The sequence below is a fragment of the Salmo trutta genome, chromosome 17, assembly GCF_901001165.1.
Source record: "Salmo trutta chromosome 17, fSalTru1.1, whole genome shotgun sequence".
Taxonomy (NCBI): Eukaryota; Metazoa; Chordata; class Actinopteri; order Salmoniformes; family Salmonidae; genus Salmo; species Salmo trutta.
In genome coordinates this window covers 25,919,435-25,942,444 of record NC_042973.1, presented here as the reverse complement: position 1 = coordinate 25,942,444, position 23,010 = coordinate 25,919,435, and the positions used below count along the sequence as shown (strand labels likewise).

Here is a 23,010-nt window from a genome sequence, read left to right as displayed (position 1 = left end):
GCTAATTGACAACATTTGAGTCAATTGGAGGTGTACCTGTGGATGTATTTCAAGGCCTACCTTCAAACTCAGTGCCTCTTTGCTTGACATCATGGGAAAATCAAAATAAATCAGCCAAGACCTCAGAAAAAAAATTGTAGTCCTCCACAAGTCTGGTTCATCCTTGGGAGCAATTTCCAAACGCCTGAAGATACCACGTTCATCTGTACAAACAATAGTACGCAAGTACAAACACCATGGAACCACGTAGCCATCATACCGCTGTCACGTCCTGACCCTTGTAAGAGGTAATTTGCCATAGTAGAGCGGTCAGGGCGTGACAGGTGGTTGTGTTGGGTGGTTTTGGGTTTTCTGTTTATAGGTGAGGGTTTTGTAGTATTCTATTTCTATGTTTTGTTTTCCAGGTTTGGCCGGGTATGGTTTCCAATCAGAGGCAGGTGTCTTTCGTTGTCTCTGATTGGAAGCCATAATTAGGCAGCCTGCTTTCCTTTGGGGTTTGTGGGTAGTTGTTTTCTGTTTTGTCTACGTACCAGACGGAACTGTTGGCTGTCGTTTTGTTATTTTGTTAATAAAAGAAATATGAGCACTTTACACGCTGCGCCTTGGTCCCCTTTCAACGACCCCTGTGACAACCGCACAGGAAGGAGACGTGTTCTGTCTCCTAGAGATGAACGTACTTTGTTGTGAAAAGTGCAAATCAATCCCAGAACAACAGCAAAGGACCTTGTGAAGATGCTGGAGGAAACCGGTACAAAAGTATCTATATCCACAGTAAAATGAGTCCTATATCGATATGACCTGAAAGGCCACTCAGCAAGGAAGAAGCCACTGCTCCAATACCGCCATTAAAAAAAGCCAGACTACGGTTTGCAACTGCACATGGGGACAAAGATTGTACTTTTTGGAGAAATGTCCTCTGGTCTGATGAAACAAAATATAACTGTTTGGCCATAATGACCATCGTATGTTTGGAGGAAAAAGGGGGAGGCTTGCAAGCCGAAGAACACCATCCCAACCGTGAAGCACGGGGGTGGCAGCAGCATGTTGTGGGGGTGCTTTGCTGCAGGAGGGACTGGTGCACTTCACAAAATAGATGGCTTCATGAGGAAGGAAAATTATGTGGATGGAAAATTATGTGGATATATTGAAGCAACATCTCAAGACATCAGTAAGGAAGTTAAAGCTTGGTCCCAAATGGGTCTTCCAAATGGACAATGACCCCAAGCATACTTCCAAAGTTGTGGCAAAATGGCTTAAGGACAACAAAGTCAAGGTATTGGAGTGGCCATCACAAAGCCCTGACCTAAATCCTATAGAAAATGTGTGGGCAGAACTGAAAAAGCATGTGCGAGCAAGGAAGCCTACAAACCTGACTCAGTTACACCAGCTCTGTCAGGAGGAATGGGCCAAAATTCACCCAACTTATTGTGGGAAGCTTGTGGAAGGCTACCCAAAACGTTTGACCCCAAGTTAAACAATTTAAAGGCAATGCTACTAAATACTAATTGAGTGTATGTAAACTTCTGACCCACTGGGAATGTGATGAAAGAAATAAAAGCTGAAATAAATCATTCTCTCCACTATTATTCTGACATTTCACTTTCTTAAAATAAAGTGGTGATCCTAACGGACCTAAGACAGGGAATTTTTACTAGGATTAAATGTCAGGAATTGTGAAAAACTGAGTTTAAATGTATTTGGCTAAGGTGTATGTAAACTTCTGACTTCAACTGTACATACATGGATTCTACCCTAGGTTAATAGTTTTTTCCATTATTGTACCATGAAAATGTAATTTTTTATAAATAAATGAGCACTGGGATCAGTACAGTGCGCTGGGAGAAAAGAAGCTGTGACTGAATCTACGTTTTAATTCTATGCTCTAGTTAATTACTCTAGAACTGTCAAATCTGGAGACATACTATTCAAGTTTAAATCATTCAGAATTATCTGGTGTACAATTTAAAAAAAAGTGGGATGTGTAATTATTTTATTTTTTTATCTGCAATTTACCTTGTTTAGCATGGTGTAACACGATCATGTTACTATAAAAAAATGTCTGTCACAAAACAGAGAGCTTGTATTTTTCCTCTGTTCCTCACAGTGGCCTGACTGCCTACTAATTGCTAGCACAAAGCAGCTCTTTGTTCATCCCCTTCTCTCACTTAGTCAGCTGATTGAGAACAAAAAAGACAGGATGAAAATAATGGGTTAATATAATGTTTAAATTAGTGGTGTGCAGAGAGAGGCTGCAGGTCTGTCGGGTTGTAGTGTTCCATTCATTCCTGATCCTAAGACTGTCTCTCTGACAGGCTTTTTACTAAAGCTAACATAATGTTCCGGTACTGAAGAAAGACTGTTTTAGTTTAGTGGTCCAGGACTTTTTCCATTAACCCCAGCAGCTCCAGGTTGTCCTGACCTTAAATACTGTATATACAGCTCTGGAAAACATTAAGAGACCACTGCAAAATGATCAGTTTCTCTGGTTTTACTATTTAGAGTATGTGTTTGGGTAAAATGAACATTTTTGTTTTATTCTATAAACTACTGACAACATTTCTCCCAAATTCCAAATAAAAATATTGTCATTTAGAGCATTTATTTGCAGAAAATGACAACTGGTCCAAATAACAAAAAAGATGCAGTGTTGTCAGGCCTCGAATAATGCAAAGAAACTAAGTTCATATTCATTTTTAAACAACACATTACACATTTTTTAACTTGGGAAGAGTTCAGAATTCAATATTTGGTGGAATAACCCTAATTTTCAATCACAGCTTTCATGCGTCTTGGCATGATCTCCACCAGTCTTTCACATTGATGTTGGATTACTTTATGCCACTCCTGGTGCAGAAATTCAAGCAGCTTGGCTCTGTTTGATGGCTTGTGACCATCCATCTTCCTCTTGATCACATTCCAGAGGTTTTCAATGGGGTTCAGGTCTGGAGATTGGGCTGGCCATGACAGGGTCTTGATCTGGTGGTCCTCCATCCACACCTTGATTGACCTGGCTGTGTGGCATGGAGCATTGTCCTGCTGGGAAAACCAATCCTCAGAGTTGGGGAACATTGTCAGAGCAGAAGGAAGCAAGTTTTCTTTCAGGACAACCTTGTACATGGCTTGATTCATGTGTCCTTCACAAAGACTTTTGAAGCACCCCCAGATCATCACCGATCCTCCACCAAATTTCACAGTGGCTGTGAGACCTGGAGAAGCCTACAAGCCACAGTGTCTCGCACCCACTGTGAGACCTGGAGAAGCCCACAAGCCACAGTGTCTCGCACCCACTGTGAGACCTGGAGAAGCCTACAAGCCACAATGTCTCGCACCCACTGTGAGACCTGGAGAGGCCTACAAGCCACAGTGTCTCGCCCCCACTGTGAGACCTGGAGAAGCCCACAAGCCACAGTGTCTCGCACCCACTGTGAGACCTGGAGAAGCCCACAAGCCACAGTGTCTCGCCCCCACTGTGAGACCTGGAGAGGCCTACAAGCCACAGTGTCTCGCCCCCACTGTGAGACCTGGAGAGGCCTACAAGCCACAGTGTCTCGCCCCCACTGTGAGACCTGGAGAGGCCTACAAGCCACAGTGTCTCGCCCCCACTGTGAGACCTGGAGAAGCCTACAAGCCACAGTGTCTCGCACCCACTGTGAGACCTGGAGAGGCCTACAAGCCACAGTGTCTCGCCCCCACTGTGAGACCTGGAGAGGCCTACAAGCCACAGTGTCTCGCCCCCACTGTGAGACCTGGAGAGGCCTACAAGCCACAGTGTCTCGCCCCCACTGTGAGACCTGGAGAGGCCTACAAGCCACAGTGTCTCGCCCCCACTGTGAGACCTGGAGAGGCCTACAAGCCACAGTGTCTCGCCCCCACTGTGAGACCTGGAGAGGCCTACAAGCCACAGTGTCTCGCCCCCACTGTGAGACCTGGAGAGGCCTACAAGCCACAGTGTCTCGCCCCCACTGTGAGACCTGGAGAGGCCTACAAGCCACAGTGTCTCGCCCCCACTGTGAGACCTGGAGAGGCCTACAAGCCACAGTGTCTCGCCCCCACTGTGAGACCTGGAGAGGCCTACAAGCCACAGTGTCTCGCCCCCACTGTGAAATTTGGTGGAGGATGAATATGAACTTATTTTCTTTGCATTATTCGAGGTCTGACAACACTGCATCTTTTTAGTTATTTGGACCAGTTGTCATTTTCTGCAAATAAATGCTCTAAATTACAATATTTTTATTTGGAATTTGGGAGAAATGTTGTCAGTAGTTTATAGAATAAAACAAAAATGTTCATTTTACCCAAACACATACTCTAAATAGTAAAACCAGAGAAACTGATCATTTTGCAGTGGTCTCTTAATGCTTTCCAGAGCTGTATATCTACAGTAGTAGTAGGAGACCTGTGGCTGCAAACACTTTGAAACCCCAAGTTTCTTAAGATGTAGGGAGGGGCTCAAAATTGGGCTCCCAAGTGGCGCAGCGGTCTAAGGCACTGCATCTCAATGCAGTCCCTGGTTCGAATCCAGGCTGTATCATATCTGGCCGCGATTGGGAGTCCCATAGGGCGGCGCCCAATGTTGTTCGGGTTTGGCTGGGGTAGGCCAAGCATTGTAAATAAAAATGGCTTTTTTGTTTTTCTGTGAGCGTGTAACGGATGGTGTGTGTTCTGTAGGCTCTTTGATGTGGGAGGACAGAGGTCGGAGAGGAAGAAATGGATCCACTGCTTTGAGGACGTGACGGCCATTATCTTCTGTGTGGCACTGAGTGGGTATGACCAGGTGCTGCATGAAGATGAGACCACGGTAAGTCACACGCAAACACACCATTAATTCATTGTGTCCATATCTCCGTACAGCACTCTACAGTGCAGCACATTCAATTCCATTTCCACTTCGTTGAAGACATCAACATAATGAACAGCAGGGGCTTTGTACTGTACACATCCCTGGTTTCCTGCTACTCATGTTGAGGTTAGGGTTCACAATTACCATGCCTTTTATCCATGGATCTTCCTTCCTGTACTGTAAACAGGTTTAGCTAGCTCTGCTATGAAACGCATTGCAAATGTACAGTAGCTTATAAATTATATGACAATTTACATGTAAGTGTAGATTCATTTTGGATTTGAATTTTTTGATACGCAAAATATGTGAGGTGCTGTCCATAACACAACATTACAAATTAGACCACACAGTTAGGCTACTTTATTTCTCTCCATGCAAACACAGCAGTCACACTTTCCATCTGGTTCCACCCAGTCCTCTACCATAACCTCTAGTTGTATCAGCTGGTGTTTGTGCTAGGGTTGGCATAATTACCGTATAACCGTGTAACCGACGGTTATGGTGTAGACCGTCATGAAAATAAAATAAACCGTCATAACTGTAAAAAACATTTTTGCTGTGTGTGTGTATGGAACAAACGGCTGACTGAAGACGGGAGGGCCGGGCATTCGTGCGTTTGAGTACGTTTCTGCCGTAACATGGACTCTTATCGAGATGACGAAATTGTTCCTCCTCGCTGAAACAAGAAAATTTGACTTGGGTTGCCTAGGCAACGCCCCCCGGAATGAAGCAGCAGCATCACACATAGAAATAGAATGAATAGAACAGGCTTGGAACTTCTAACCCTGGCAATTTGACTGAGTAGGGTCTATCTGCGGTCGGACTGCAGTGTCAAATCGGAGGGCCTGTTGTCTGGACCTCTTGCAGTCTCTATGGGGTGCCACAGGGTTCAATTCTCGGGTTGACTCTCTTCTCTTTATACATCAATGATGTTGCTCTTGCTGCTGGTGATTCTCTGATCCACCTCTACGCTGACGACACCATTCTGTATACTTCTGGCCCCTCTTTGGACACTGTGTTAACTACCCTCCAGACGAGCTTCAATGCCATACAACTCTCCTTCCGTGGCCTCCAACTGCCCTTAAATGCAAGTAAAACTAAATGCATGCTCTTCAACCAGTCGCTGCCCACACCTGCCCGCCCGTCCATTATCACTACTCTGGACGGTTCTGACTTAGAATATGTGGACAACTACAAATACCTAGGTGTCTGGTTAGACTGTAAACTCTCCTTCCAGACTCACATTAAGCATCTCCAATCCAAAATTAAATCTAGAATCGGCTTCCTATTTCGCAACAAATCATCCTTCACCCATGCTGCCAAACATATCCTCGTAAAACTGACTATCCTACTGATCCTTGACTTCGGCGATGTCATTTACAAAATAGCCTCCAACACTCTACTCAACAAACTGGATGCAGTCTATCACAGTGCCATCCGTTTTGTCACCAAAGCCCCATATACTACCTACCACTGCAACCTGTATGTTCTCGCTGGCTGGCCCTCGCTTCATATTCGTTGCCAAACCCACTGGCTCCAGGTCATCTATAAGTCTTTGCTAGGGAAAGCCCCGCCTTATCTCGCTCCAGCAGGTATATTTCACTGGCCACCCCCAAAAGCCAATTCCTACTTTGGCTGCCTTTCCTTCCAGTTCCCTGCTGCCAATGACTGGAACGAACTGCAAAAATCACTGAAGCTGGAGATTCATATCTCCCTCACTAGCTTTAAGCATCAGCTGTCAGAGCAGCTCACAGATCACTGCACCTGTACATAGCCCATCTATGAATAGCCCATCCAACTACCTCATCCCCATACTGTTATTTATTTATTTGTTTTGCTCCTTTGCACCCCAGTATCTCTACTTCCACATTCATCTTTTGCATATCTATCACTCCAGTGTTTAATTGCTATATTGTAATTATTTCGCCACTATGGCCTATTTATTGCCTTACCTCCCTTATCCTACCTCATTTGCACACACTGTATATAGACTTTTTCTATTGTATTATTGACTGTATGTTTGTTTATTCCATGTGTAACTCTGTGTTGTTTGTGTCACACTGTTTTGCTTTATCTTGGCCAGGTCGCAGTTGTAAATGAGAACTTGTTCTCAACTAGCCTACCTGGTTAAATAAAGGTGAAAAATAAATAAAAAATTAAAAACTACATGCCACGCCCACCACGTGCCCACTGCCACTGAGGCGAAGGTAGTGTCACGCGAGAGTTGGGTTGACTACGCTAGCTAGCTAACGTTACCTTCCTATCAGTAACGTTGACAGAACTGCGGGAAAGCAGTGCTCGGCAGGCAGGGCAAAGGACAATGTGTTCCGGGGTCCTATTTAGCTAGCTAGCTACTTCCCTCAGCATAACGTTAACAGAACTGCGGAAAGAAGTGCTCGGCAGGCGGGGGCGAAGGACACTGTGTAGCGGTGTTTTAGTTAGCTAGCAAGCAACTTCCCTCACCGTAACTTTAACAGAACTGCAGAAAGCAGTGCTCGGCAGGCGGGGTGAAAGACACGGTGTACCCGTGTCCCCTAGCTAGCTAGCAGCCTCCTTCTTCTTCTGTGGGTTTTTTTGGCAGGTGGTGCATTACCGCCACCTACTGTGCTGGAGTGTGGGCCAGAGACAGCGCTAGCAGTGGGCGTGGCATGTTGTGGACACAGAATGTAGTAACCACTGTCTGCAGATAGACATTATTGATTTGACAGCTAAACTCCGGTACACTTGCAATGGCTGCCTGGTATTGCGATGCAATGTTCTTTCAAATGTTAACTGATGTGGCTCATACAATTGAATGTATTTTTGTAATGTCAGTTGAGTTGAATTAAGAAATCGCACCACATATTTCAGCTCATATTTTAGTTCCTGCTATCGGTACACTGGCAATGGTCGCCAGTCCACCCATTATGCCATGATTGACTTGAATGTGACTTGTATTCATTCTATTTTAATGGCAGCACATGCAGTCAGGAGAGGAGAACGTGTGTTTATGGGTTTATTTTTTAAATATTAATATAGCGAGGTCAGGATAATCCTATTTGAAATCACAACTAAATGTATCAGAGTAGATTTACAGACATGATCAACCAAAAAAGTAAGGCTCTATTGGCTCTGTTGAAATATGAACTATGCCTCTGACAGATTGCCGGACTCCTAAATCAAAGTCATATTCATGTACTCCTGGACTCATATGAACAGGCCCGCACTTGTGTGCGACTGCACACACACACACTACTTCAACAAACAAATTTGCATTTATCTCTCGCTCTCTCTCTCTGGCTGTCTTTTCCTGGTTTTCCTCTTCATGCAAGTACTGGCACACCCTCAAAGATGTGCACAGCAGTGCAGATTTTCTACAGCAATTCTATCCATTAATTTGACTGCGAGGTTTGGTTTGGGTCCTTCCTGCCTGCTCTACAGTTTTTTCCTTTCACCGTTGGGGGGTGTGTGTGTGTGTGTGTGTGTGTGTGGTGCATACATGCGTGCGTGCACATGACTGTGCGTTCGTTTTTGCTTGTGCGTGCATGCGTTGTGTTTGAGAGGGGGGAGATGAGTTGATTTGGGCTCTCGTGCATGTCCATCTCTGTTCCACTGCGCTCCCCCAACCCCCAACAGCTCTTGTCTCTCCTTCAACATCTTCTCGTCTCAGCTCCTCTCCTGTCATCTCTCGCCATCGGCTGTCTTCTCTAACCAATCGGCAAATGCTAAAAACCCACCTGGTTCCACAGAGGACCCTCCCACCAAACACATGCACAGGTATGAAACCTTTCACAAGGACAAAGAATCCAAAATCATCTGGAAAGAGTTGAAAGCAGCACTCCTTTTGGTTGTGATGTGATTATGTGTGTGTGTTCAGCATGTGTGTGTGTGTTTACCTGGGATTTTTCACTGTGAGGATATGATTGTATGTATATGGGCGGCAGGTAGCCTAACTGTTAAGAGCGTTGGGCCAGTAACAGAAAGGTCACTGGTTAGAATCCCTGAGCTGACTAGGTGACGCATCTGTGGATGTGCCCTTGAGCAAGGCACTTAACTCTAATTGCTCCTGTAGGTTGCTCTGGATAAGAGTGTCTGTAAAAATGTATATATGACACTGTTTTATGTATGTGTTGCCTTGTTCTCAAAGTTTTACTCATCAGATGCTGATTCACTTCATGAGATACATGTTTAATTACGGTTACATGTTTAATTACGGTTATTAGTTTTCTTATCTCCTCTTCTCCTCTTTCTTTCTCTTATATTCTCTACAAGAACTCCAGTCTCTGACTTATGTACTCTTTTGGATTGTTCTGTAATTGGCTCTTTCAGTGATTTCCTCTACTCTATTTAATCTGATTGGCTCTCTCAGGGCTTTCCTCTGCTCTTGATCTGATTGGCTGTGCGAGCCCTCTCTGGTGCTCTAAGTGGATTGTGATAGGCTGTGAAGGAGCTGTCATGACTGTGTTCTCTGTCTTTTCCACTGTGGTTGAGAACAAGGCAACAATTCACTCACATCAGAGAGAGTGTCTGCTTTCAACTCTGAATTAACATTTAAAAAGGCAAACGCCATGGTGAAATAACATAAAATACCTAGAAATGTATTTGCATGCCTTCCCACCTCTGTTCTAGAGAGAAGCATACAGGGTTTGTCCTAGACTTAGGCTATCTGGGTCGTTCCACCAATTCGGTGTCTTTTGAGAAGTGTAACTTGATCAAAACAAACTTTTGATTTCACTTAATTTACTTGAATGCAAGCTTCACAAACATGTTTTATTTGTAAAACTGTTCTATCCTGCCTATCTATGGGTAACAGGAATGACTTGTTATGCTCGACCTGCACAGTTTTCCTCCACAAAACACCAGAAAATGGCCAAAAAGAATAGAACCAGCTCACCTGCTTTTAAACGATGATATAACTATCAGATGTTCAGTGTTTCTTTAAAATAATATATTTAAAAAGGAATAGTTTCACCATAGTAAAACGAGAGTTCAGTTCATGTAACAGGGTTGGCCTTAAAATGAGGGACAGACGTAAAATAATCACTAATCACATTAAATAATGATTATCTTTAGAAATTACTTTTTCAAAGCAACACAATAAGTAGGGTGATGGTGACTTATTTTAGGATGAAGTGGGTTAAAATCTTAGAAGTGACACAGGGTTGATGGAAGGACGTGAAAAGGTTGAATTTTGGCACTTTAGCAAGCCTTTATTCAAATAAAAAAAACAGATTTATTGAATTCTCCACGTGGTCTATTTTAAAGGGCACCTAATTTAATATATATAGGCTTTTAAAATTCAATATTGGTGCACAATTTCTACTTAAAATATTAAAGGAACACAAAAGGCACTATTTTCGTGGAACGACCTACCTAATAACATTGTGCATGAACTTGGCTAACCTCCCAGGATGCTGCGTACTTGTCATACTTAACATATTACCATGACACTGTGGCAAACAGGAACATGATAATGAAATAATGTAGACACTGTATTTTAGAATGTTCTGGGCTCTTACAGGAAACTCCTGGAAAGGGAATCTACAGTTTAGTTTCTGTTCTGCTTTGTAGTTTCCTGTCTTCACTTGATTCTTCTCTTATTTTATCTGTGTGTGTGTGTGTGTGTGTGTGTGTGTGTGTGTGTGTGTGTGACATAGTTAGAAAGAGAGCCACACAGCAGACTGACTGACATGTTGTTTTCTCTACCCACAGAACCGCATGCATGAGTCTATGAAGCTGTTCGACAGCATCTGTAACAACAAATGGTTCACAGACACCTCCATCATTCTATTTCTCAACAAGAAGGACATATTCGAGCAGAAAATTAAGAAATCTCCCCTTAGTATCTGCTTCTCGGAGTACACAGGTAATTGATGAAGAGTGGAGGCTGCTGAGCTAGGAGAGGAGAGGGATGTAGTAGCAGCAGGAGGGGCAAATAGGAGAAGGGCTAGTGTGGGAGGGAGGAATAATGTGTGGAATGGCTTGAAGAGGGATGATTAGCATTCGGAATCAGAACAGTTACTCATGCCTTACCTGGCATGACTCCATGTTATCATCTTAGGGCTTATAGTGCAGAGCAGCCAAGGAGTCTGTCTGGCCTGCTCTACTCTCTGTGTAAACCAATGCCTCCCTCCGCAGTTACACGATAATCCAGCCACTTAGAAAGACATTAGGTTTTACATTAGGTGTGAAATATTTGAAAAAACGATATATTTTTTTTATCCATTCAGTTTTTCTTGTCCTCATATCCTTCTTTTGTTTTGTCTGCTTTTCTTCCACTTTTATTTTCCTCTTTCTATTTATCCTTTATTTTATTCACCCCACCTTCTTTCCACATCCTGCCTCTCTCTGGTCCTGTAAATATATTTTCTCCATTTCCTCTTTCCCTTGCCCTTTCAAAACTTTTTGCAGGCGCGGACACCTTCATAGAGGCAGTGGCCCACATTCAGTCTCAGTACGAGAGCAGAAACAAGTCCCTCCAAAAGGAAGTGTATGCCCACGTCACCTGTGCCACCGACACCAACAACATCCAGTTTGTGTTTGACGCGGTCACCGACGTCATCATCGCCAACAACCTGCGTGGTTGTGGCCTGTATTAACCCAGAGGATAGACCCAGTGTGCCCCTGGATTGACCCTTCTCCTCCACTTTTCCCTCACCCACATATCAAATTCATTCACCTTTTAGATGTGTTAAATATTAAGACATTTTAATTCCGTTATATAAAGAGAGACAGCTGTATTTTATGCCTCAGGCATTGAACATCATCAGTAGAAGTGAATACAGGAAAGAGAGAGAATCCTTGACTGGAACAATTAGTTTAGTGTCATAAAGAATATACATTTTGACAATCACTCACCTGCAAAACTGTTCAATACAATCTGGACATCCATGGTGAATCACATTTCCGAAGAAAGAATGCAGATATTATAGACATGCATTTGATACATTTGTAGCAAAGTCATGTTAGCGGTAGGTTATTTCGGGAGATATGCTGTTTTACTAAAACATTAAGGCAGTTATTGCTGTTGTGTAACCGTGTGTAAGTAGCATTGGGTCACCACCAAACTATCATCTACAGGTTACAAGGAAAACTGCTCATCTTTACCAACAAAGTATCTATTGTAATTTGGCATTTTGCTTATTGAGTAATAGTCATCTGATATGAAAGGAATTTGTGTCTGGACGGTTTTGTGAAACACTTTGAAGTTGGAGTTGATGAGTTGGGGATTTGTTAGCGGCTAATGGAAGATGGTACTGTATAAATAATGTGAACTTTTGGATTTTTGGGTGGATTTTTTTTCTTCTGTTCTGCTTATATGTCATGTAGGTTCTGAGATTTTAGTCTTGGAAGGCTTTTTTCTGTTGTCACTACAAGTTTTGTGAGATTCAATGATTTGGGTTTGAAATGTGTAAGGTTAACCAAATATTTAATGTACACTGCAGTGGCCTTACTGAAGAAATGGAGACCATTTATAATGCAAATTGGTAGGAGTGACAATCAACATAGTCACTGCCTGAAGTTGAGTTAGAGCTGATAGTTAGAGATGTAGAAATATTCAACTGTCATATTTAGTCTAGAATTTCCTGTTGCAGTTTAGGTGCCTCAGCAGTCTCAGTCAAGCACTGGGAGTTGTTTACCTTATGGGGATTGTCTTGGCTATGTCAGTAGCTATTTTATCTTACTGGTGCCAATGCCATATTTAATGAGAGAGTCAATAGGCTATGGAGCAGGAAGTTTCTAATGTGTGTGTTAGAGCAGATAAGGTAGTATATGTTTGTGGTATACTGTAAGAGAGAGGATTAGGTATCTGTGGATTAATTATCCAGGAAACAGCTGTTCCATTCCTCATTACACAGACCCTCAGGGAGGACACCAAATGTCACAACACCCTCCCTGTTCTTCTGCCAAATAATGCCAAACCACTCTAAGAAGGGTCAAAACTTCTTGGTTTCTTGCCAAATAATATGCCGCTTCCTAAATCGGAGGGTGGTCTGATACCACCCTCCTCGTTTAGCTGTACATAAACCTGTACTCGTTTCTTGTCATGGCTGTAGGAATCTCCATCTCTTAGAAAGTACTAATTTGTCTGCCTCACAGCATCACACCCATGTAGGTGCCGGTTGAGTGGGGGTAGGGAAGATGTTACCATGATGATCGTTCTCAGCACCACGCCTGCCTTAGCTGGTAGGTGCAGCCTCGTGTGTCAGGTGACTCTGATACTCTAGTCACTGCAGTGATTCTAGGGGCTCTGTAAAAGATTTGTTGACTGTACTGCTGTACACTAAAATGTCATTGCAGTAAGATACTGTGTGTTGCTTCGGTAGATGCACAGGACACGGGAGGCAAAAGCTGTGGCAACCCTCAGGCCAGTTAGTTCTCCACAACAGGACATGAACTCTAAATTCTCATGAGCAGACAAGTTCTCATTCTGTGCTACATTTGACATTTTCTGAACAATAAGAGGCAGGGGAGAATGACTGCCCCTCTCATTGAAGCCACAAAGGTTCAAGGCCGACCGTGGTACTTCGTGGTGAATCTTCATGTAAAGAAACATATATTTTTTAAGACAATCTTGGTACCAATAATTGCTTCTAATACACCAGATGTATGTCCTTGAACCGATTATTTTACAATCGCACACAGAACAAGTTCTAAGTATAATTTAGTTGCTAATTGCAGCCTGCAGTACCCCGGTCGACCTTCTACTTGAGTTACTCAGTGAGAGGGGGCAGCACTGAGCTAGTCTGCAATGTCACTTCCTGGAGTAGCTCAAACTATGCATGTTATATCTCCATGAGATGCCATCTTAACTAATGGTGTCACATGATTTGTCACATGATTTGTCCATTCATATATACAGTCATTGAGTATGTTTACATGCACAGTAATAATTAGATATCAAACTGATTATGGCACTAGGCAGATTTTGCAATAGTCATGTAAACACCTTACTCTGCTTATCTTAATCGGTGTCAGGTCAAAATCGAAGTAGGCATATGCTGATTAAAACACCTGGTTTTCTGAGCAATCTTTCCAATTATTAGGACATGTAAACATCTTAATTGGCGCTCCAGCTGTGTATTTGATCTGTGCATGTTCTAGCACCTGCCGAGAGCCTCCCTCTTCCGTGAATGAAGTGAGCGGAACAACTGAATGTATGCGCCTTAGAAGTAGTTTTCATATGCAAACTTTTTATGACTGAGATCAGAATAAAATATGTTTCCCAAAAATGACATGGTCGCTGTGGTAAAACGTTTATTTTGATTGGCGGTTTTCTACATTTATCAGAGTGCCATCAGGTAGCCTGATTTCAGATGTGTTCATGTAAATAGGATTATTAGGGAAATCGTTCTTCTTGCAAAGCATGTAAACGTTTTAATCAAACTATTATATGAATCTGACTATCCACGATAATGGAATTATTGTGTAGATGTAACCGTACTCATTGATAAGAAGCATGTCCGTGCTGCGCTGTCAGCAAGCTCTCAGATTCCCAGCTGGAGATATAATCTCTTCTTTACCAGAGACTAAACTAAGACAGAAGCCATCAGATTCAGATTCTGGAGGGCATGTGTAAGTCCCAGAGCACCCACCCAGACAGTCTGTCTCTCTGCTCATCTTATAGCCTTGCCTTAAACCTGACTGATGGCAAATAAAGCCTATGTCCAGGGCAGAGAGAAAGCTGGGTAATAGAGTTTATGTCCACAGTAGTGAGACTGATGGATAATGGAGTCTTAGGGCCAAGGTAAAGAGACAGATTCGTAAGTGTGTCTGTCTGCTGGAGATAAACAGATGGGAGGTACAATATGTTGCCCTGAGTAAACTGGATCTCAGGTCTAGTGGGTACCGAGAGAGAGAAATAGTAGTGAATATCATGTACAGTAGTGGAGTCCCCTGATATAATAGAGATTAGCCTTGGTGAAGGCTGAGATGGTTCATGTACTGTAGGTACAGTGGGGCAAAAAAGTATTTAGTCAGCCACCAATTGTGCAAGTTCTCCCACTTAAAAAGATGAGAGAGGCCTGTAATTTTCATCATAGGTACACTTCAACTATGACAGACAAAATTAGAAGAAAAAAAATCCTGAAAATCACATTGTAGGATTTTTAATGAATTTATTTGCAAATTATGGTGGAAAATAAGTATTTGGTCAATAACAAAAGTTTCTCAATACTTTGTTATATACCCTTTGTTGGCAATGACACAGGTCAAACGTTTTCTGTAAGTCTTCACAAGGTTTTCACACACTGTTGCTGGTATTTTGGCCCATTCCTCCATGCAGATCTCCTCTAGAGCAGTGATGTTTTGGGGCTGTCGCTGGGCAACACGGACTTTCAACTCCCTCCAAAGATTTTCTATGGGGTTGAGATCTGAAGACTGGCTAGGCCTCTCCAGGACCTTGAAATGCTTCTTACGAAGCCACTCCTTCGTTGCCCGGGCGGTGTGTTTGGGATCATTGTCATGCTGAAAGACCCAGCCACGTTTCATCTTCAATGCCCTTGCTGATGGAAGGAGGTTTTCACTCAAAATCTCATGATACATGGCCCCATTCATTCTTTCCTTTACACGGATCAGTCGTCCTGGTCTCTTTGCAGAAAAACAGCCCCAAAGCATGATGTTTCCACCCCCATGCTTCACAGTAGGTATGGTGTTCTTTGGATGCAACTCAGCATTCTTTGTCCTCCAAACACGACGAGTTGAGTTTTTACCAAAAAGTTATATTTTGGTTTCATCTGACCATATGACATTCTCCCAATCCTCTTCTGGATCATCCAAATGCTCTCTAGCAAACTTCAGACAGGCCTGGACATGTACTGGCTTAAGCAGGGGGACACGTCTGGCACTGCAGGATTTGAGTCCCTGGCGGCGTAGTGTGTTACTGATGGTAGGCTTTGTTACTTTGGTCCCAGCTCTCTGCAGGTCATTCACTAGGTCCCCCCGTGTGGTTCTGGGATTTTTGCTCACCGTTCTTGTGATAATTTTGACCCCACGGGGTGAGATCTTACTTGGAGCACCAGATCGAGGGAGATTATCAGTGGTCTTGTATGTCTTCCATTTCCTAATAATTGCTCCCACAGTTGATTTCTTCAAACCAAGCTGCTTACCTATTGCAGATTCAGTCTTCCCAGCCTGGTGCAGGTCTACAATTTTGTTTCTGGTGTCCTTTGACAGCTCTTTGGTCTTGGCCATAGTGGAGTTTTGAGTGTGACTGTTTGAGGTTGTGGACAGGTGTCTTTTATACTGATAACAAGTTCAAACAGGTGCCATTAATACAGGTAACGAGTGGAGGACAGAGGAGCCTCTTAAAGAAGAAGTTACAGGTCTGTGAGAGACAGAAATCTTGCTTGTTTGTAGGTGACCAAATACTTATTTTCCACCATAATTTGCAAATAAATTCATAAAAAATCCTACAATGTGATTTTCTGGATTTTTCTTCTCATTTTGTCTGTCATAGTTGACGTGTACCTATGATGAAAATTACAGGCCTCTCTCATCTTTTTAAGTGGGAGAACTTGCACAATTGGTGGCTGACTAAATACTTTTTTGCCCCACTGTACATAGCTGTAGTACAGTTGATTGGGTGTCAGCCTCTCCGAGTCCCCAGTTTGTGAGTCCCAATCCTCACACACACACACACACACACACACACACACACACACACACACACACACACACACACACACACACACACACACAGGAGCTCCCTATCACAGCAGGCAAAACATACCAGTATTTTGACTGCAGCCATAAATAATTAAACAGTCGGCACAATATAACTTTGAAAGGCAGAATTGTTAAATCCTCCTTCGACTTTCCCTGAATGCATTTCACCTTGTGTTACACAAAGACTGCCTCTGCATCAGCATGGGAGGAATATATTGGAAACTATTCTCTGGAGCTTACCACAACCCCCATGAAGAAATTCAATTTACACCACCCACAAGCAGCACTAGGATGCTGACAGTACAGTACGTCATGGTATGATTGAAGTACCTGTTTTCTAGTAGGTGTTGTTTGTGTCTCACTGCTGTAATTATTGTTTGCTCATTCGCTTCTTTCGTTGTTGTGATTATTTATTGAAGGGTGTGTTTATATGAAGGAAATAATAAAGCACCACATGAAACTATGTGTCTGACCATCCCTCCCCCTCTCGCTCGCTCGCTCGCTCTGATCAAGTTTGTGTATGCACTGTGCAGTGAATGTTTTGCTCTTCCTGTCTCTCTCTCTCTCTCTCTCTCTCTCTCTCTCTCTCTCTCTCTGTCTGTCTGTCTGTCTGTCTGTCTGTCTGTCTGTCTGTCTGTCTGTCTGTCTGTCTGTCTGTCTGTCTGTCTGTCTGTCTGGCTTGGGAAATGTATGTTTACATTGCCAAAGCAAGTGAAATAGATCATTAACAGAAGTGAAATAAATAATTTTAAAAAAACTATCTCTCGCTCTCTGTTTTCTCTTGTCCAATGGGAATGCTACTGAACTACTGTCCTTTGCACAGCACACTCACGCAGTAACACACACTTTGCAGTAACACACAATTTACACTAATACACAATGCCTCATTCAGTAACACACACTTTACACTAACACACAATGCCTCATTCAGTAACACACAATTTACACTAACACACAATGCCTCATTCAGTAACACACAATTTACACTAACACACAATGCCTCATTCAGTAACTCACACTTTACACTAACACACAATGCCTCATTCAGTAACTCACACTTTACACTAACACACAATGCCTCATTCAGTAACTCGCACTTTACACTAACACACAATGCCTCATTCAGTAACACACACTTTACACTAACACACAATGCCTCATTCAGTAACACACCATGCACACTTACAGAAACATATTTAACTATTTCTCTCCATCCTTTTCCTTTATCTCTCTCTGTATGAATCTTGATAGGAATGGCAGTGAATGGATAAGTCGTCTGGTCTCTTTCTCTCCCCTGCCCTCTGTCTGTCAACAGGATCATTGTCAGACACACATCCACTGACCAAAGCAGCAGCTGCCTCTCATTATGCCTCATTCTGATTCTAACTATTCCATGTTCTTTATCGCAGAGCTCAATTATTCTGATTGGTTCAACTCAGTCACATGATAGACCCTTTCTTCTCCTACGTAGTAGTCTCTATCCTGTCCGGGTGCTTTGCGATGCTCACTCTCTCTACTGTCGGCTTACTGTCCTCAAGTCATGAAGCTTGGTTCAACTATTCCTGCTTGGTTTTTATTGCTCTGAGGCTAACCTTTCCACGTTCTCTGTTTCTCTCTCCCTTCCTCCCTCCCTCTCTTCCTCATCCTTGCTCTCTCTTCTTCCTCCCTCTGCTTCTATCCTCCTTTTCTCTCCACTGCAGAATCGCATGCACGAGTCTCTTATGCTGTTCGATTCCATCTGTAACAACAAATTCTTCATTGACACTTCCATCATTCTCTTCCTCAACAAGAAAGATCTGTTTGCCGAAAAGATCAAGAAATCTGCCTTGAGTATCTGTTTCCCTGAGTATACAGGTAAGATGTTGTACCTTTGTAAATGTCAGAATTGGCCAAAACATATTTGCTAGCTGAAAGCCTGCTTTTTAGTCTGCAAAATCCACTTAGGTCTTGAACATGCTGATGTTGAAGTGAGTTGATATTGTGGTACATACAACTGAGGGGATTACAAATACTGTATTTAGTATCTCTCCTCCCTCCTCTCTCTGACAAAGGGAGATGGTCAACCATAGCCCGAGAGAGAATAAAATCACAGCCACACTTGAGCAGTCATGGAGAAGGGATGACCAGTGAGAGCTGTCCCATCTCTGTACGCTCAGGCAGACAGACAGACAGACAGACAGACAGACAGACAGACAGACAGACAGACAGACAGACAGACAGACAGACAGACACCATACCATACCATTTCCTTTCCCGGCTTTAGAGAGCTGCCCACAGGGACACATTATTCTGCCTTCACATCTGACATGCACAGCCAAGCCATTGTGACTGTATCCTCATGTTAACTGAAGTCACATGGGTTACCACACCAGAATGTGATTTTAATAGACCTAATCCTTTTTATAGGAGAATATAAAACGTATTCAATGGAATTAGTTTAGGCCCTAAAAGCTCTCTTCAGTTCTAAGTTTTTCCTCTTTCCCTGTTGCCTTTCTCGCCGTCCTATCTTTCCTCCTCCCTCCCTCCCTCCCTCTTTTTTCCCTCTTTCACGTTCTGCACTGCCTCCCTGCACAGGTCCTAACACCTATGATGATGCTGCTGCCTACATCCAAGCACAATTTGAGAGCAAGAATCGCTCGCCCAATAAGGAGATCTACTGTCACCTGACGTGTGCCACGGATACAGGGAACATCCAGGTGGTGTTTGACGCCGTCACTGACATCATCATTGCCAACAACCTGCGAGGCTGTGGCTTGTACTGAGCCCTGACCGCCCCTCGCCTCACCTCTGGAAATGATTCTAATTGAAAATGCAACATGGTAAATAATAATAATGATTGTTTTAAAATAGGCATACGTATATATCAATATATATATAATGTTTTTAGTTTGACTTCAAAGAGCTGCCAACAGAACTGATTTCTTATAGAAACCCAGCTTTTAAAGTTTTAGAACAAAGTTGAGAACTTGTTTAATGTTGGTTTTCTCCACTTCCCAACTGTGTCTTTTTGTTTTTAACAAAACAACCCTCACTTATTTTACATAATGTCTTTCTTTTTGTCATTTTTGTATGTTTTTGTTTATCATATGTATATTTATTACATGAATATCAGTCCATTGGCTGACCTGTACACGTTTGCCTGAGTACGTTACTGTAGTAATGATGTAATGACGCTAAAAAAACATTTCTTGCTCTAACAATGGCTATGACAGGTATGATGGTCATGAGTACCACAGTCAAGATCAGTTGAAACAAGCTGATGTGTTTGTGTCCCTGTCCTCTTTACTTTCTTATGTACCAGACTTGGTTTTCATGGTAATCCTAGAAGTTCTGTTCAGCTATTTGATCGTTGAGATGAACAGAAGCACCCAGGATTGATGCGTCCTATAAGCTTGTTCTTTTCTCTTTGTTTTATCCAATCCCTTCCTGTCACTCCGGTGGGCCTTTGCCATTGGCTGTGTGGATTTTGGAGCAGTGAGTCACAGCACGTGACCCCAAGCCTCTAAACCAATCAGATATCTGAAAGCTGCCAACCCCCTGAAAATGACAGGTTTGGAGATGGTCCTAGGAACACTTTGTTACTGTAATGAATTCCTATTAACACTATCATGTAAGGAACTTCTACTTTTTTATTATCATTGATTCATTTATTTATTTATCGTCTGTCCCACACTCACCACACACCTTGTACTCACCACACACCTTGTACTCACCACACACCTTGTACTCACCACACACCTTGTACTCACCACACACCTTGTACTCACCACACACCTTGTACTCACCACACACCTTGTGCTTTATTCCTCTACTTTATCATCCTTATTCTTTTTCTAGCGCCCCCATGGTTGTTTTGGGTAGTCCACTTGCTTGGTAGTGGTGTCCCCGTCACTCCTCCTGACACAGATAGCATGACCGACCCTTCAGCCTTTGTATAAAGAGACAGTTAAATGCTTCACATAGAAAATGTTGAGATTTTTTATTTTTTATCCAAAACAAAGGTCAAAGAAAATTGAAAAACTGAAGAAGAAAAAAATCTAAAGACAACAGCATCATAAAGAGACAACCATCTTATGGACTGGGAAGGGCCGAGGAGGGAGGGAGTTAGGGACGCGAACCAACAGCCGTGCTGACCAGTGATGTGGAGATTTGAGGTCAAGGGTCAATGGGCTGTGTGTCTTGGTAGAAATCTGTAGATCCTTGGGATCTTCACATTGTAGAATTATTCAAGACAAAATCTACAAAAAAGTATGATTATGACAATAAAAACAATAGTGAAAAGGACAATGATAATAATTACAATATCAATGATAATTCTGTATTATTATTAAAGTATATTTCTTGTGCTTTGTAGCTACAGAACATTTCTTTCTCTCTCCCCCTTAAAAAAAACAGTTTGCAAGGGTTCCCGTGATCAATTCTTGAGCTGTTCTTACTGACTTACCCATGCTTATGAACTGTACTGATTATTTTTGCCTGTTCTCCATGCAGTACAGTGTCTTTACTTAGCCTGACTTATATAATATATTTGATTTTTATTTTGGAAGAACCACTTTGGAGCACATCCTGCCCCGTTGCTGGGTGGGATGTCCACACGGCTGTACAGATTCAAGCTCTTTCTTTTACTTTTGGGGAATTGTACTCAAACACTTTCCAGGTCTTCATAGAAAAGCACAGCTCTCACTTCACACAAAGATTTGGAAAGATATATCTCTCCTACCTATCTGCCTTCTTGATTTCAATTTTTTTTAGAATACTGTGTATTATTACGCATACCAGTTTGGCATTATTTTTCCTTTGTTCCCCTCCTTTTTTATTATCCGTTCTTTTTATCCCAGTGAATGCTTTTCTGTGCTGCTTTTTTCTCCCTCCTTTTTAGTGAATGGTTGTTCTTTCATGTGGGATGTTCGTGCTGGAATACCAATCGAATGTAGTGTTTACATTAAAACCCACAGTTTTCATGACTACAACTTGGGGCCTTCTGATTCTTATTGTCACTCATAAGTACCACCTTTTCTTCACAGACCTGATACCTTCTGGCTACTGATAAACTGCTAATAAGATATACAAAACCTTGTCAAACTGAACAAGGGAGGAAAGTAGAAATGTAGGAAATTAACTAACTACCAATCATTCCACAATGTTAAACTAGGTTGGATCTGAATTTTACGTTAGAATGAGTGTGTGATGGCGGCCCATCTTCAGTGCAGTATATTTGTAGGCTGAGGAGGGAGGGTGAGAGGGGATGAAATGATCACTTCCACGCCATCCATTCCCCTGCTTCCTGCACCCTGCAGGGAGGATGTCCTGCTGCTAGCTGATGTCTCTGCTGGGCTGGGAGTAGAGGGAGCAGGTTCAGCTGATGTCTCTGCTGGGCTGGGAGTAAAGGGAGCAGGTTCAGCTGATGTCTCTGCTGGGCTGGGAGTAGAGGGAGCAGGTTCAGCTGATGTCTCTGCTGGGCTGGGAGTAAAGGGAGCAGGTTCAGCTCATGTCTCTGCTGGGCTGGGAGTAGAGGGAGCAGGTTCAGCTGATGTCTCTGCTGGGCTGGGAGTAAAGGGAGCAGGTTCAGCTGATGTCTCTGCTGGGCTGGGAGTAGAGGGAGCAGGTTCAGCTGATGTCTCTGCTGGGCTGGGAGTAAAGGGAGCAGGTTCAGCTGATGTCTCTGCTGGGCTGGGAGTAGAGGGAGCAGGTTCAGCTGATGTCTCTGCTGGGCTGGGAGTAAAGGGAGCAGGTTCAGCTGATGTCTCTGCTGGGCTGGGAGTAGAGGGAGCAGGTTCAGCTGATGTCTCTGCTGGGCTGGGAGTAAAGGGAGCAGGTTCAGCTGATGTCTCTGCTGGGCTGGGAGTAGAGGGAGCAGGTTCAGCTGATGTCTCTGCTGGGCTGGGAGTAGAGGGAGCAGGTTCAGCTGATGTCTCTGCTGGGCTGGGAGTAGAGGGAGCAGGTTCAGCTGATGTCTCTGCTGGGCTGGGAGTAGAGGGAGCAGGTTCAGCTGATGTCTCTGCTGGGCTGGGAGTAGAGGGAGCAGGTTCAGCTGATGTCTCTGCTGGGCTGGGAGTAGAGGGAGCAGGTTCAGCCTAGGGGGGCAGCAACACCTCACACATAGGCTACACACACTATGCATTACCCTGACTCCCTCCCTCACACACACACACACACACACACACACACACACACACACACACACACACACACACACACACACACACACACACACACACACACACACACACACACACACACACACACACACACACACACACACACACACACACACACACACACACACACACACACACACACACACACACACACACCATCCATGAAACTAAAACACATAGACTATCCATGAGCCCAGAGTTCTCTGGTCACACATGGTAACCTTAAGCACATCAACGTTCTAGTATCAATCCTGCCATTTATTCATGGATGGGCAAAAGAACAAACAGCACGGTAAATCTGAGAATATAAGTATTTAGTGGAAGCCAGAAAGACATGCCAGAAATGGGGCTCAGCTTCTGATTGGG

At 43.2% G+C, this 23,010-nt stretch overlaps 1 protein-coding gene across 2 annotated transcripts in view; it reads left to right on the top strand.

Annotated features, from left to right (window-relative positions):
• LOC115151946 (guanine nucleotide-binding protein G(o) subunit alpha) overlaps positions 1–21,456 on the top strand; it is a 167,742-nt gene extending 146,286 nt beyond the window's left edge. Inside the window, exons 6-8 of one of the 2 annotated variants that reach the window (XM_029696316.1) lie at positions 4,669–4,798; positions 18,187–18,340; positions 19,061–21,456. In XM_029696316.1, the coding sequence (XP_029552176.1) occupies positions 4,669–4,798; positions 18,187–18,340; positions 19,061–19,248 (472 nt within the window). In that variant the 3' untranslated portion in view covers positions 19,249–21,456. Of the gene's footprint in view, positions 1–4,668; positions 4,799–10,531; positions 10,686–11,230; positions 14,056–18,186; positions 18,341–19,060 lie in introns of those variants that run through there. The other variant, XM_029696317.1, reaches the window with a different exon arrangement.
• Positions 21,457–23,010: the final 1,554 nt, after the last annotated feature.